We start from the raw sequence: 17,171 nt of genomic DNA on the forward strand, positions 1-17,171 counted from the left end.
AAATGAGCGGAACCATTTTTTGAACAGAAGAAATTGACAAAATTATTGATCTACATATTTATATTTATAGAATCTAGCCGTACGGAGAGTCAGTCAGACCAAACGGAAAATTGCAATGATATTCTACGTTACTAACGTAACTAGATTGGAAGTTTACTGTAGCAACGCGTTGCCACTTCGAAGATGCCTGCAGGCATATCTCACATACATAATGACATATAATACTCCCCACACCGGTTTCGGTGACGGTGGCCAGTTTCATTGAAACCAGGCCAGGTACGCAGGAGTAATTTTATAGTGCCCAAGTGTGTGCGCAGTACACAAGAGCACTCTCTATTCCTTTTTACTCTCATAACCCAGTGGGACGGAAGACCGACACGACTGGCGAGAGATCAGGCGCAGGACCGACTTTTTACATGCCCATCCGACGCATGGATCATCTTACTTGTCAGACAATCAGGTGATCAGCCTGCATTGTCCTAACCAAACTTGGAAATAACATGTTTCCAACGCGGGATTCGAACCCACGACCTCCGGAGTCGAGAGCGACGCTCTAACCACTGGACCACGGAGGCGTGATGATAATGACATAACGAATATATGACTTGACATTGTCTTTTGAACAAAAAAGTGGTTACGCATTTCTGAGAATCTTTTGTAAGACATTGCTACTCTAGTATTTTAGAAACTCATTGGAAAATTGCCATTGCCAGTCGGGCAAGTTTTCCAATAAGGCATATAGCTTATTATGCAAAATTCCGAAGTACCTTTTATTACTCCTTTGTTTACCTACGTTTTCTATTCCCTAAACAAACGTCACGCTTTTCCAGCATAAGCACAACGCAATTAAGAAGAAACTAACATTAAACAGCCGACCAAATATGGCAACCTTTCGCTATCTATGTATGCGCCGGAAGGGCAGTCCATAGCCATCCATACAAATATCAAAAATGGTCAGCAATATTAGAATCGATTACCCTATTAGGTTAATGCAATTTTTCTTTGAGAAATACATCATTATTAGAAACAGTAATTGTTATTATTATATTAAGCCCTAAACACAGACAAAACTTAAGTCAATTTTCTTAAGAATTACTGGCTTGAATAGAAAAAGTAGTTATGTGTTGGATAGTCCATTTATCGAGGAAGGCTTGAGGCTATATGTGTATATAAAAATGTGAAAAAAACGGGAAAAAATATTAAGTATTTGAGTGTACGCTAATCCCACGAATTACTGGGCCGATTTTTATATTATTTGGCACAGATGTAGAGTAGACCACAGGAAAAGACAAAGGCTACTTTTTTCGGGGAAAACGTACGGTTTCCGCCAAATACCACATTTACGCAGGCGGAGCCGAGCGGAACGTCTGATAGGTTATTATAATTTTAACTTCTATCAATACTACTAGTACCAGTCAGTCTTTACTCTCTATGTACTATTCCTGATTCGCAGACGGTGGTCAATTTTCTTGTCGGATGTAGGGGCGTTTCTCTGCCACTCCAATTCCAATGTCGGAAGTCACCGTCCGATTTTAACGACTTTATCGAAATAAGCGTATCGGGTAACACAAACGGGTATCGCAATATTTCAAATAATTTCGTTTCCGATCTATTTGAGAATCAAAAAATTTTATCATCAACTCATTTTTAACCGCTAGACCACACCACTTTACGGTTTAACCAAATCCACATCCTGCTGAACGAATACGGTCGCATAATTAACATGAATATCATAATGATAATTAGTTTCGAAGGGCCCAACTCCCAAGCCCACATGGCGTTAGAAACGTGCTAACTAGAATACTTGAATTATAATTGCAATGGACTAAGGACATCACTGTATTAGGTATACAATGATTTACAACCACCCATTTTAAGGAGTCAAGACTCATGTCGGTTTAAACAGAGTTTTTTTTAAATGAAATATTAAGGGGGCAAACGAGCAAACGGGTCACCTGATCGAACGCAACTTCCGTCGCCAATGGACACTCGCAAACATCAGAAGAGCTGCAGGTGCGTTGCCGGCCTTTTAAGGAAGATCGTAGACGGCACACTTTTTGTGCCGTCTGCGATCCCTCAAAGAGGGAATAAGGTAATAGGGGAGGGTAGGGATGGGAAGGGAATAGGGGAGGGTACGGAAGGGAATAGGGTAGGGGATTGGGAGTTTTGTAAAGACGTGATGATTCGTATTTTCATGACCATTCCATAATATTATAAATGTGAAATCATGTTTGTCTATCACTTCTTCACGCTGAAACTGCTAAAATGAATTAGATGAAATTTGAAATAAACTAGAGCTGCTGGATAGGACATGAGATATTTTTATTACTGCCAAAATGTACGAGAGATAAACTACATAATATTATGTCCTTCGCAAGTGAAGCTGCCAGCCACATCTAGTATTAATAAGCGCGATATTGAATATTCATGGAATGGCATTATGTCATAAATATAAGAACCGACCAAGGTCTGGCGAAATCTCCATATGGCGCGTAGGTTAACCTCGCCGGGGTCACAGTCATGATGTTAAATGTTATGTATGAGGAATCTTACTGCCATCATAATTAAATATCTCTTAGTGCGGCATTTGGCCTTTAAATCGGTTACTATCCATACCGTATTTGTCCGTAAGTTTTACATCTGTAACACTTTTTGAACATTTGTTTTTCCGATTAACTCTAAATAATGTTGTTTTAAGTTTTCTGAAATCAAGTTCCTAACTTCTTTATTATTTTTTTTTTGCTATCGACTAGATCAGTGTTTCTCCACCTGTGGTCCGCGGACCCGTGGGACTGGAGTCCGCGGTGTGGTCATTAGACCAAACATATCCGATTTTTTTAAAACTGAGCTTGAATTCCTAGAGGTCCGTAGCTAAAAAAGATTGGGAAACACTGGGCTAGATCACTAGGCTCTTAGAAATTCAGGTTTCACCTAACATGTCCATTTTGAAAATTCACCCTGAATACAAACCGTACGCACACCTACTCAGAACTCTATCTAGCGTTAAATCGCAATCAACCAGGGCTGTTCTATGTTAAATTGACGTAAAATTACCATTATTTACGGCCTCGTTTTCCATTACTAATTTGAGCTATATAACTACCAATATGTACCAACGCAGACGATCACAGTCACTTATAAAAATATAAACCACATTGCCATCTGCTCGCAACTTGCATGTAGATTGTAGGGAGACCATTAGTGGTTCACCGCGAGAAAACAGTCTCTAGTCTCTACATAAAGTAGAGCATTTAGAGCCCCCGCAGACTACTGCAGACTAGGCGGCCGACAGTTTGACCAAATAGGGGTTTCAAATTTCAGTACATTGTTATCGGGCGATACAAATCGTTTAGTGTACCTTCATACATCTTCGCACTGATTATTGATTAAGCTTTCGATCAAACTATTGGCCGACTAAAAGTCTGCAGTCTGTATGTTTAAAGAATATACCAACTATATAATATACTAGCTGTGCCCCGCGGTGTTACCCGCGGTTTATTAGGGAAAAAAATTGTGATATTTTCCCATAGTAAAAAGTAGCCTATATGTGTTAAACCAGGGTGTCAACTAACTCCATACCAAAATTTTGTTAGAAACACTCCAGGCGTTTAGACGTGAAGTGAAGTGAAGAAGTAACAAACATTCAAACTCACAAACTTTCTTTTCGCTTTTATAATATTGGTGCGATTAATGATAGTGTGATATTCAAATTTCCAACATTATATCTTGAGGCGTAAATAAAACGTGTCTGGTTTTAAAGCCACCATAATATTATGTGTATAATTATTGTCCTCTATTTCCTTCTTCTATGTTTATTAGGTGCCGACTTTTTTTTAATTTCAAGCGATAATATTTGAATGCCATTAAAATCTCCAATACATTTAATGAATCATTCATTGATTCATAAGAAATATCATGTCATAGGTAAATAGAATTACTAAATCAAACATGACGAATACCATAATGAATGAAACCGCAAATTAGCCAGGTATTTTTATTAAGTTTGTACGAAGCACGACTTAACTGGATGTTAGCTCTCGGTAGAGCTGTCATGTTGTTTGGAAGAGTGTTTAAGGGGCGACTAACCCTAAAGTGTCGATTTTATAATTCATTTTTATACTTGAAAATAAGCTCCGAATTGTTTCATTTTCTAAAATTAGATACTACATTATATTTCAGAATTCGATCTGAACAAAAAACATATCTTAAAATTTTCTGGATAGAAAAAATCACAAAGATGCATCTAATTTGAAAATTAGATGCATCTTTGTGATTTTTTCTATCCAGAAGATGAAAATCCTATGAAAACTTCGTGAACGAAATTTTCATTTATTGCCATAACCGTGCATTGAACTAAGTTAATATTTTAACACATCGTATAAAATTCTATCATTGAGTGATCGATCTAGCGGATTTTTAAAATGTTGTATATTTATAGAGTTATTGAGAAAAAACTAATTTGGCGATGAATCCACGTCGTTCTTATTCACCTGGCATATGAAAGACGGGCGTGAGTGTGAAGAGAGAAGGACGATGTTTGATTTTTGGGGTTAGTCGCCCTCTTAAGAGGATTCCACACCGCCGTTTTTCCATACAAACGCTGTCCCCTGTTTCCTCCCTGGATAATACCGGTAGAGTTATGATTTTTTTCCTGAATATCTGTGGCCACTATTAGCATGTCCCTATGTTTTCTTTTTTTTCATAATTTTATTATTAAAAAAGATAAGAACTTCCAAATACCCAAAAAAATGGCCAGATTTTCCTCTGTGTTCAACCACCCAGAAAACAAAACTGGCTAGAATATACAAAAAAAATAAAACATAGAAACACAGCTCAAGCCTTGCTTTAATTCTTAATGAAAAAATTACTTAAATCGGTTAAGTTTTGGAGAAGGAATCAGCGGACAACGAATCGAAGATTTTCTGTTCTTTTATTAGAACTTTTGTCGTGTTGTCTCTATCGCGCTCTGCGGTGGGAGACTTGAGATTGGTGAGACAGCAATACATTTTCAAATACCTATTTTCAATTTCTCTCGCCCCTGGTGTATCCTCTTAAGTTGCCAAAGCCATGATTTAGTATTGTAGGTTTATAAAGTAAAATCATATAATACTCTATTCAGTCCTTGCCTGATAAGTGATAACCGCACGAATAAGGACGCATAAGCTTTAATCCTACACAATTCTAAAAGTTCTAAAACATTCCATATTTGGACCAAAATCTACTAAGAGCAGTACAATGAATGGACCGTAACGCAAACAATATTATAATGTAGTATACATAATATACAATCCGCTAACATTTGTCAAAACATATGGCCCTCGTCCTCGGGTGAGTCACAGGCCACAGCCACGAAGCCTCCGACACCAAAACTATCACGAGAACTGACTCAGCAACACTCAAAATAGCAACATATAACAAACACAGCTTTTATAGTCCATATAAGGTCCCATGGATACCTCCACGTAGAATAGCAATGTTACTTTTATGTACCGTAGCTGTTTATGTTTCAATTGTCACCAGAAAGCAAACAATCAAATTAAAAAGATTTATGATAGTATAATTATCATAACCAAGATTATTCAAGATACAAGATGCTATTGCATGTAGAGCAAACATATTAACCCATCAAGCCCCGTAAGCTCACAGGTGAGCGAGACACAATAATATAACAATAGATTTCCAAGAATCCACGATTAAAAGATATTAGAGGCTGTGGATGTAGTAGCTGACGCTATTGGCTCGCAACTCGGAGCCCTCGGAGGACGTGTGTTCGATTCCCGAGTGCTCATTATAGAAAGTGTTGTTTCCAAGATTATTAACGACATTCTGAAGCAAGCATCGGATGGGGATGCAAAAGACGGACCGCAATGCCTGATCTCACACTCGTCTCTCACGTCGTATATCCGTCCCACTGGGGTACGACAGTTAAGGTAGAGAGTGCTGCGTGTGTATAGCTAGCATTTGGGGACAATAACACCACTTCTACTTAGCTGATCTGGTTTTATTGAACCGGCTACTGTCACCGAAACCGCTGTGGAAGGCACTTTAATTCTAGAATATAACACAATAATACAAATCAATCTGAAAAATGTACGAATACAGTCGTAGTAAAATGTAAATTACTTTAAAAAAATCTGGTTCATACAGTCAAAATTTAAGACCCTGAAACTGAACAAAACACTTCCATCCGGCAACGTATCATGTACTAGTTTTTTCGACCTTCACAAAAGCACAATATCAGACCTTAAACAATGCCCTTTTGTGGATATAAGGCAATGCGGCCGAGCAGGAAAACCTGTACCACATCTGTACTGGAACTGTGTCAAGTTCGCATTATGTCACTATGACATCACTACTTTTACAAGAAATCAGCACCAGAAAGCAGCTGGTACGTGTCCTAGCAAGACTAGTAGATCAGTCTGAGTAGATGTAACAATGCCCTGATGGGGAGGAAGCCACTATGGTCTTCGGAGAGTTACAACTTGGTTTAAGGACTTGCCATATTAAAATAAATGACGTACTTTCAATGACTTACACACAACCAATATTATAACCATAGTGTGGTAGAAGCAACATAGAAATAAGAAACCAAGGGAGGAATCATTAAAAAATAAAATCAACATCGCTCAGATTTCAAAAGATACCACCTAGTAAGATACACCCTAGTATTAGCCATTCTATACTCTATTATTTATAAGTACCCACATGTATTGTAAATTGTATCTTGTTTTGTAAACCTAATAATAAAATAATAAAAAAATATATATTTGTCGTCCTTTTGAATGTTTAGAAATAACATCGGTATATCAAAATTTTAAAATAAGTTATAAGAAACGATTTAGAAAACTGAGTTGATATTAAATTAGCTACCTAATGGCAAATGACGAGAATAAAGATCCAAGAATTAACGGACCATTTGTCTAGATACTCTGTGTGATAAATATAACCCTTTCGGCTTTCATGAAGAAAAACTTCCTCCGCCATACGGTTAAATATAAAATAATGTTTAACGTTCTTGGAAATTGCCTCAATTTGTATTTTTATTGGTATTTGTATTGGTTACATTCGTTTTTCCTGCGTTGTATTTAAGCAGCGATGAAAACAATAAGCTGAAAGTTGCAAATTAGACTTCTGGCATTTCAACTTTTAAAGATTTGTATATTTTATTTGTAAGATAGTATTAAAGATAGAGAAAGATTCAAATGTATATGAGTAGTTTACAAAATAGTCGCTATCCTACGTTTATGTTTTTTCCCGGGGGTAACAAATATATCTCTATATCTTTCACGAACATCGGTTCTACATTTTCATTTTCATTTAAAAATGTAACAGACAAACACGCCTTCGTAAATTTAATACAAGTATTATAGATATTCTTAGTTTCTAATTGCATCTATATATAGTATAAAACTCAAAGGTGACTGACTGACATGGTGATCTATCAACGCACAGCCCAAACCACAGGACGGATCGGGCTGAAATTTTGCATGCAGGTAGATATTATGACGTAGGCATCTGCTAAGAAAGGATTTTGATAAATTCCAACCCTAAAGGGGTGAAAATAGGGGATGAAAGTTTGTATATAATAATACTTCTTAACGCGAGCGAAGCCGCGGGCAAAAGCTCGTTATAACATAAATGCCATAAAATAATTCGAAGCATATTAACATTTTAATTAACAATACCTTTTATCGTCCCCTGCTCTCAGCCCTACATCTACTAATAACTACGCCGGCATAAGTAATTGGGACAAACGTCAATTAATTAACGAAACTATGGGAAGCCCATCCTTTGATGACACAAAGAACGTAATAGGATATGAAGGGTAAATATTAATAGCAGAAAATTTCATCTTTTCAACTGAAGAGCACAACAATATTTTCTACTCCTGCTTTATTCAGATTTCTGATTAATTTCTTTGGGACCCGAAGAATGCTCGAAGAATGCCCTCGTGAGATCATAATAATATGATTTTTGTGGTTCGTTTCCGCTGTCGATCTTGGCGACAAGTTTAGAATATCGCAAAATTATTGCAGAGGTCCTCTAGAAAAATTTGGCTAATTTTTAAGCCGGAAAATCTTATAGACCATACTTCCCGAGATATTCTTGAACGGAAGATGGACGAAAATGCCTTCACCACTCCACCTTTCGTCCATCGTTTGTGTACTTTAAAATTTACATCCCTGTCATTCTAGCAAAGGCTTGAAATTGGCTCTATATCATTCCGAAGAGGCTAAAAGATTAATTCCAACATGCCAGTCTACTGCGAACTAATCAAATAGATGATGACAAACCTAATATAAAGCCGGCTATACTCCACAGGTGGCACTAACTAATTCTAATGAAACAAAATTAACCTGACCCACAACAATCGCGATGACTTCATTTTGCACTTCAGTAATACGTTACGTAAGTGCGACGCCAAACATAATAGTATTATCTATGTGTATCATCATCAACATCATCATCTTCAACACTGTCATCACCATCACCAGGCAGTCTTCATCCGCTATGAGTTATGCCCAGTTTCTAAGGTTTATATCTTCATTGCTGCTTTTAATTGGCTTACGTCAAAATAATAACCAACCAACAACGCTGTTGAATATATAAACTGCAGTCAAATCCTCAGATTGTCGAAACTGATTAACAACTCCTAATTGCCGCACTCAGTGACGAATATTACTCACTTAACTGTTAACTGTAATCAAATGTAGAGTTTGACAGATAATAAAATGTTTGTGACAGGTAATAAAAGGTTTATGTAAAAATCTTTATATTTTAATTACAGTTAATTAATATTTCATATAATAATAGTCTCCGAGTGCGGTAGTTAGGCCATGTTCAGGCTTCACAAACATCAATCTACGCTAATAAGTTTGTTTGTTTGAACGCGCTAATCTAAGGAACTACTGGTCCGATTTGAAAAATTCTTTAAGTGTTAGATAGCCATTTATCGAGGAAAGCTATAGGCTATATTTTATCACGCTACGAATAATAGGAAAGAAGAAATAGAGGAAAATGTGGAAAAAACGGGGGAAATTATTTGAAAGAGCTTATCTCACGAACTACTGGAGCAATTTTTATGTTATTTGGCACAGATAAGAAGTAGACCACGTGAAGGATCATAGGCTATTCCTCGTGGACTAATTTGTCTGTGAAATATCTAAATTACGAGGGCGAAGCTGCGCGGAACGTCTAGTTATTCATAAATATACATAACATAGTTAAATGTAGAGTTAGGGCTAACCATAGCTCCAATATTTTTAATTTTAACTGGATCATATATATTTTATCAATAGTAACAAGGATTATTGCTTTATGTTATGTTGTTTAGCACTATAACATTTCTTTTTATTGATTGGCTTTTTAAAAACATAACTAATAATAACACTGAATAATATTTTTGAAAAGCTGCTTGCTCTGGTTATTCAACTTTTAGCTATTGAAATAACTCATTAAAATATATATGGCAAATGCTCTGTCTATTAAAATTTCAGGATCACATGATACAAAAAAAAAGCATTAAAAATATAGAGTTCGTAGGTTGTTAGATATAAATTACTTACTACCCTTTGTCATGTAAGTAATTTAGGTGTGATACAAAAATTACTTTAGTGTTAAGTATCACATGACACGCAATATTGGATGTCCTTCTACCATTATTTATTTGGGGTGAATTTTTTCCAATTTGTTAATTTCAATCCTGAAACTTTCCGTACAACCAATGGTAGAAAAGAAGTTTTTGTATAAAAAATAAGATAACAATACACAACTTATTACAACATTGTAAACCTTATTTTAAAAGATCATTTTTTTTTCTCAAAGTAAAAAGTAAAAAAGTGGGCCCCGTGCGAGTTTCTTACACCGGTTCTTCTCGCCGGGTTAGTTCCCGAACCGGTGGTAGGCATCATGTAGACTTTCAGAGAAGTTTTACAAAAATTGTTTGATTGTTTTTGTATGTAGTTTATGAAAACGTTACCAAACAATATTTTTGCAAAAATTATGTGCTAAATGCCTAATTTTAGTGAATTATAGTTTTGAGTCTGATAAGTTTTCGTCTCAAGGGGAGGAATTACAAATTTCATTATTGAAGACGTGAGTTGATGAAGTTTATAAATAACATTTTATAACATACGGGTAATTACTAATTACTCATTTTTCCCTTTACTTACAACACATAAAATCCACTTTCCTTTAATTTCAAATATTTTTTATCCTAAAGCCTGCATTTATGCAAAACGTCAATTTTCAAATTATTTGTTACCCACAGCCCACTGCATCCACTCACATCTCCAATTGATATCAAAATGTCTCGTTTAGTGGTTCTGAGTTTCTGACATGTTCTTTAGTAGGTAAGCCAGTTTAATACTAATGACACGAATTACTTATCACGTAGTACGTATTATGCACTGTAATATTACTAATGACGTTGTGCATCAAGGTCGCAACTCTGAGATATGTAATACTCTAAGAACTAAGCAAACACACGTAAACTCACTAACAAATCAGAAAACATAACGACACATCTATAAATACCGCTGGCAACCGCCACCGGGACAAAGGGACAGCCGAATATATTCCAGTAAATAAATACACAGGTATTTCGTAGGCACAGAAATCGGCACGTACATCATCGATATCCAAATCACGTCCATATAAATTAGCGCATAAACACGAAGTTCCCTTCACTACCTATCCCTGGCACATCACTAAACATCGATATCGACAAAATAAAAAAATAAAAACTCACAGCCCGGCGAAATTCCGTGCTCCTTCATCGCGCACCGGAACGGATAATAAGTGCCAGGCAGCACCTTGCCATACATCGTCCGATCCATGACCAATAGTAGTAAAACAACACCACCCACGGAAACCTACGGATACCGCACCATAGTCACAGCCCACTGCATGTAAACAACTGAGTTATCAGCTGATAACAGTATTTGAAGGTCACTCGATTCCCGCGCTGTCGAATTCACTCGATGTATCGATAGAGTGATAAGTGATAACGCGAGGCACCGAGTATTCGTCGACGCGTCCCAACGGCGACTAAAGGCAGGTAGGTACAGTCGCGGCCGACGGTCGCTCGCGCATGCCACTCCAGGGTGACAGCTGGACATCGCGCTCATTAATCATATCTATATTAAAACTATCGATAATCGAAGGGGGACGGGGAACATCTCTAGCACTGGAGATGTTTATAAAATCAAATATCATAAGAAGAACAGAATTTAAAAAAATATCAATGTAAGTAAATCAGCATTAAGAAACCCTTAGCATAAAAAATCAAAGAATATTAAATGATTTTGTAATAACAACAATATTAAAGTAACATAAAAATATATAATACTAGATGTCCCGCGCGGCTTCGCCCGCGTAAATTAGAAATTTTACAGAATCCGTAGGTACATTTTCCCATAAAAAATATTTCCCCCGTTTTTCCCACATTTTCCTGAGTTTCTTCTGTCGTATTAGTCTTAGAGTAATAATATAATATAACCTTCTCGATAAATGATGAGTCTTACTCGATAAATGATCTATCTAACACTGAGATAAGTTTTTAAATCGGACCTGTAGTTTCTGAGATTGACGCGTTCAAGCAAACATACTCTTCAGGTTTATAATATTAGGGAAATATAGATTTTTTTTAATTATCGCTTGACAAACTCGAGTCTCGATCTAAAAGACTATGAAATGGTATAATATGGTAGTGATGATGATGATGATGATGATGAAGAATGTAATTTGCATAGTAGCATATGCTTTCTGTTCTTAAAACAACGCCGAAACTCCCAAACTTGTATCTATAAAGAATCAGGAATTCTCTCAGCACCTTCCGAACCACGGCATACCAGGTATATCTCGGTGCAAAATCTTACTTGTTGGTAGCATATGCTTAGAATACTTCTCACGAAACCGAAGTCACCATATGTTTCCCTATAAGTTTTGAGGAGTTCCCTCGATTACTTATGGATCTTTCATCAGATCACCACTTTTCTGAATATAATACCAAATTGGGATGATACCCTATATACCAAAAGAAAAATTTTGAAAATCGGTTTTACAAACGGCGGAGTAATCGTTGAATATAAGAAAACGAACATAACACCTCCCCCATTTTGAAAGTCGGTTAAAATTGTAGCCTATGTGTTATTTATTTAATATTTTAATCAGCACATGAATTGAATAACAAAATTTTTTTCAAATTAATCGTAGCACCATCTGTCAGGAGTCAGGACAAACTAAAATTGAAATAGAATAATATTGAATGCGATGATAGCGCCGTCCGCCGGATCTAATGTAAAACATTCCAAAATCAACAACTCCTTATAAATAAGAAATTAATTGAAAAAACATTTTCCAGTAGACCAAACTGTAAATCTAAACCATTCTCGAATCTCCACGAACACACACAAAAAATTTCATCAAAATTGGTCCAGTCGTTTAGGAGGAGTTCAGTCACATACACACGCACGCAAGAAATATATATATTAAGATTCAATCTTCGTTCACGAGCGTGTTCATAATTATTAATTAAGTAATTAAATAACTGTATGAATCACTTGCCATAAGCATAGTGGGGTAGATCAAAGAGATCATATTTTGTACTAATGAGTACCATAAACTAGAGCTGAAACGTGATAGTTTAGAGCACATCACACAATATGTTCAAAACGCAGCGATTATTAATGTGCGTTTTTTAAAATGTGTGTGCTTGATCACAATAAAAAATCATCTGAAAGCCTATTTTGTGTTGAAATGCAATTTACATAATAACCACCAATCCTATGATTTCTGAAAGCATTTTGTGTTCAAATTTCAAATGCAATTTATTTATAATGGGAGACGCACAATAGATGAGTTACGAAAATCAATTAACTCAACTTAATTTTGGTTACGGTGTTCGGTTTCTAATTATATTTGTCGCAATCAATCATCCGTTGAGGCCACTAGTGAAGCGTGTGGTCACATCATCTATATATTAATACGTGAGCTAAAAACTTTGTATCCCTTTTGACGAAAAATGGGGAAACGTAGGTGAATGAAATTTTGCACAGTTATAGTTTATATGATGAAGGAGTGCATCGAACTAATATTATTTAGAAATTATGTTTTTATCATACATATTTTTAACAAATAAAACATTACACACACTACAACACACATACTAGGAAAAATGACAGATTATTGAGTGACAAGCCTATACATACGAATTATACTCTTTTATTTATGATTGAAGTCTGTTGACAACAAGGTGGATTATAGTTTTTTTTTATTGAATCTTAGATACTATTAGAGTATTAGACAATGCTTACACGGTCAATCTTCATAGCCCTAATATCGTTGAAACTAAGGTCGAATTTCGACCAATGGGCGATCTCTAGTTTTCCAAAGTAGATCAACATACAATAATATATATAATAAGAAAATATTTCTATATCTCTACAATACAAGAAAGCTACCGTCAAGATTCAAGACATATACTACTTTATTATTGTTATTAAAAATATTATCTAACCGCTGCGGTGGTTGGTCGTAGTGTTGATGCTCCTTTATAACGGAAACGTGCAGACCACATTTTTAGACTATTGGAACAATCAGGATAAGACGTCTGAATATCGTAGTATTTAGTTTAGAAAAATATTTAAAAATACATATTAAGTTTATTATTCTTATAATATTGCAAGTTCTCTATTTTTCTACACAAATCATTAAATTAAAATTTTAACGCTGCTTAAAATGTTCACATTTTTTATGAAATAAGGGGGCAAACGAGCAAACGGGTCACCTGATGGAAAGCAACATCCGTCGCCCATGGACACTCGCAGCATCAGAAGAGCTGCAAGTGCGTTGCCGGCCTAAGAATAGGGGAAGGTAGGGAAGGGAATAGGGGAAGGCAGGGAAGGGAATAGGGTAGGGGATTGGGCCTCCGGTAAACTCACTCACTCGGCGAAACACAGCGCAAGCGTGTGAGAACGTGGTATTTCTCCGGTCGAGCCGGCCCATTCGTGCCGAAGCATGGCTCTCCCACGTATACAATGCAGAAGCATAATACGTGTAGCGTAAGAAAAGAAAAGTAGCTAACTCTACACTCTGTGTATACTGTATTATTTGATGTAGCTATTATTTCTGTCATACTCGTAACGCATTTAGACAAGTTATTTTTAACCTCCGATAAAAATAAAGAAGTGTGTATGTATTTTAAGATTTACGTGCCTGAAGCCTGTGTCCCTGTCTGTTCATCGTAGCATGGCTACGTCGCGTCGTAGCTCCGAAACGGTTAAACCGATTTTGATATTTCCCATTGTTTTAAAGCTGATTATGATTATGAGTTTTTAAATCCAGCTCGCTAAAGTGACAAATAGCCAAGATTTATTTTGATTTTTTGTTTCAAAGCATAATAACGTTAAGACGCCTTCACAGGTCGCCAGTAGTGCGGCAGTCGCACGACTCTCTTTAGTCTTTTGTATATAAATGTGAAGGCGTCCTTATTGTGCTGGATGAAAAGATTTTTCAAATAGCATGCTTTGCTCTGCCATCTGCATGCTTAGCTTGACCATATTATAAAGGTTTCTTCCTACGGAAGAATAGACAAAGTGACAGAATGACAAAGGTAATCCGCCACCTTGTCACTAAAATCTTTTAGTATTTCTATTATGTCCCGTTTCCAATGTTGTTATACTAAGCCTGCAAACCAGCGAGGAAACAGCGTTTTATCGAATCTAATTAGCACAGTTACGGGCGATTTCCCAGCTCATGGCGGTGAGGGATCTAATGAGGAAGTCAACATTTGTTCTGGAGCCCACAGCCACGCCACGTGCAAACAACCGGCATTGTTGTCTTATGAGCGGAGCTCGTGCGCGGTGCGTGTGCCGCGTAACAGAGCCTGTAGCCAAGACGTTTTCTTTATCGCTTGTTTATAATCGGCGGCGATTCTATATATAGAATCGCCGATCAAAATGTATAAAATTGACATATAAAGCGTTCGACATTATGAAGTGGGCGTTCGACTGGTGTAATATCAACTATTCCATACATTTTGATCGGCGATTCTAATAAAGATGCAATAAAGAACTCTTGGCTACAGGCTCTGGTTCTAGAAGAGTGTAAGTTTTGCCTCATTACGATAACCTCTAGTATTCTAATTCTAGTATTCGAATCTATTTCACGTGGGTGAGGAGTGGGCTGGGTCAACCGTTTGAATACCTCAAAGATCTAGTCCAAAAGGGCGGGATCTTAATTTTATCCGTTTTGATCGGTCACGTAAACTCCCAAAAGTTACGGAGTACGGTCACTCATAGAATGAGAATGACAATGTCATACAAATCTTGTGAGCTATGTGACTGACCGTCCTTTGGACATGGTAGAGATTTACAGGCCCTTCAGAGATATTTTACCTCGGATGATTCTTTTTTTATTTATGAAATAAGGGGGCAAACGAGCAAACGGGTCACCTGATGGAAAGCAACTTCCGTCGCCCATGGACACTCGCAGCATTAGAAGAGCTGCAGGTTTGTTGCCGGCCTTTTAAGAGGGAATAGGGGAGGGTAGGGATAGGAAGGGAAGGGAATAGGGGAGGGTAGGGAAGGGAATAGGGTAGGGGATTGGGCCTCCGGTAAACTCACTCACTCGGCGAAACACAGCGCAAGCGCTGTTTCACGCCGGTTTTCTGTGAGAACGTGGTATTTCTCCGGTCGAGCCGGCCCATTCGTGCCGAAGCATGGCTCTCCCACGTTAGAGTGGCGTTAGAGAGTTTTTAAGGCGACGCCTTGATAATTTGGCTGTAGCGATATCGATTTTTCTCAGCAATGACTAGAGCTAAGAAATTAAAGTTCATTATCAGTATTCATCGTGTCTTTGTCTTTGAATTACCCATAGCATAACACGATTGGTCAACATTTATAATACAGAATATTCAATCAAAAAGACCTCTGTAAAAAATGGGATTCCTATTTTGCCAACAGAGGAGAGTGATTTAAGCTTGCAAAATTTGTACATAAATTGGTTCAAGCATACATTTTAATTTGCCCATAGCTTATATGAAATGTATTTATGGTTTTTAAATTACGCGACAAAACCATTTTGTCGCTTACGCCTTTTCCATTTTTTCTTATTCCAGCGTTCCAGGCCGAGCCGGCCTCTCATAGAAAACAAGCAATCTAAAAAAATTCCAACACGGTTTTTTACTTTAACGCGGCGTCACCTTAAAACCTTTTGTCGAGAAAGAAGCAACGTACAATGAACAGCATTGAACTTACATTCTTCTGTCTATGTAACGTTAATAATTGAAAGCCAATACTACGCTACACGTTTGAAGCCCTGCCAATACCAGACCGACCAAGGTGAAACTCAAGATGTAAGAGATCAAATCGGAACTATTTCGGGTGATTATACTCGCATTATTACACACATAAAATGCCTTGATGATTCTTTAAAAAACTGGAAACGTAACTGACAAAACAAGTGATGTCATTGTTTAGAATACCTAGGTTCAGTTCAGTCTCGGTCGAAGTAGTGAGATCCGTGCGAAAATACCACTAGTTAATTCTGGATTCATTCAGTTCTTTCTAACAACGACTTTAGAAGTTTAGATAAGAATTAATCTACAGCTGATTGGGTATCCAAAAATTACTCATGAAACTACTGTCAAGTGTCAACACTATAGGGCGATCTTGTTAGTCAATACTCTATGATATCCCACTGCTGGGCAAAGGCCTCCCCCAGGGTCATCCACTCCTCTAGCTCCTGCACCACCGTACATAGTATACTAGTAGTAGTATTAAAAAATACATTAAATTTCATTAGAGTTCATTTCATTAGTGATTAAGGTGTGGTCACATCATGGCTCACAAGAGTGCATCAGTAAATTGAAAAAGGGGAGCATACTAATGACATTATTTTGCATAAATTTATTGAAAATGTCACACCTTCACACCTTCTTTTTCTACCTCTGTTAACATCAGTCATTTAAATCGGTTTAATCATGAAGAGGTAACAGAGAAATATTGATCCCGTCAAAATGTACGGTTCCCGGGCGAAATTTATCGCCCGGGAACCGTACATTTTTACGGCGCAAAGGAGTTGCGGGCATCATCTAGTTTAATTTAAGTATGTGTTGATAAATAATTAATTTTGGAAATATGATGCCTCCCATCACAGTAAATTAATCA

General features: G+C 36.9%; 1 protein-coding gene across 2 annotated transcripts in view; it reads right to left on the minus strand.

Annotated features, from left to right (window-relative positions):
* Window positions 1–17,171, minus strand: part of LOC121732042 (paxillin) — a 55,619-nt gene that overhangs the window by 34,295 nt on the left and 4,153 nt on the right. Inside the window, exon 1 of one of the 2 annotated variants that reach the window (XM_042121805.1) lies at window positions 10,751–11,020. The exons of the other annotated variant lie outside the window; for it this stretch is intronic. Within the exon in view, the coding sequence (XP_041977739.1) occupies window positions 10,751–10,838 (88 nt within the window). The 5' untranslated portion in view covers window positions 10,839–11,020. Of the gene's footprint in view, window positions 1–10,750; window positions 11,021–17,171 lie in introns of those variants that run through there. 2 annotated transcript variants of the gene reach the window in all.

Source organism: Aricia agestis, chromosome 11 (assembly GCF_905147365.1).
Source record: "Aricia agestis chromosome 11, ilAriAges1.1, whole genome shotgun sequence".
Classification (NCBI taxonomy): Eukaryota; Metazoa; Arthropoda; class Insecta; order Lepidoptera; family Lycaenidae; genus Aricia; species Aricia agestis.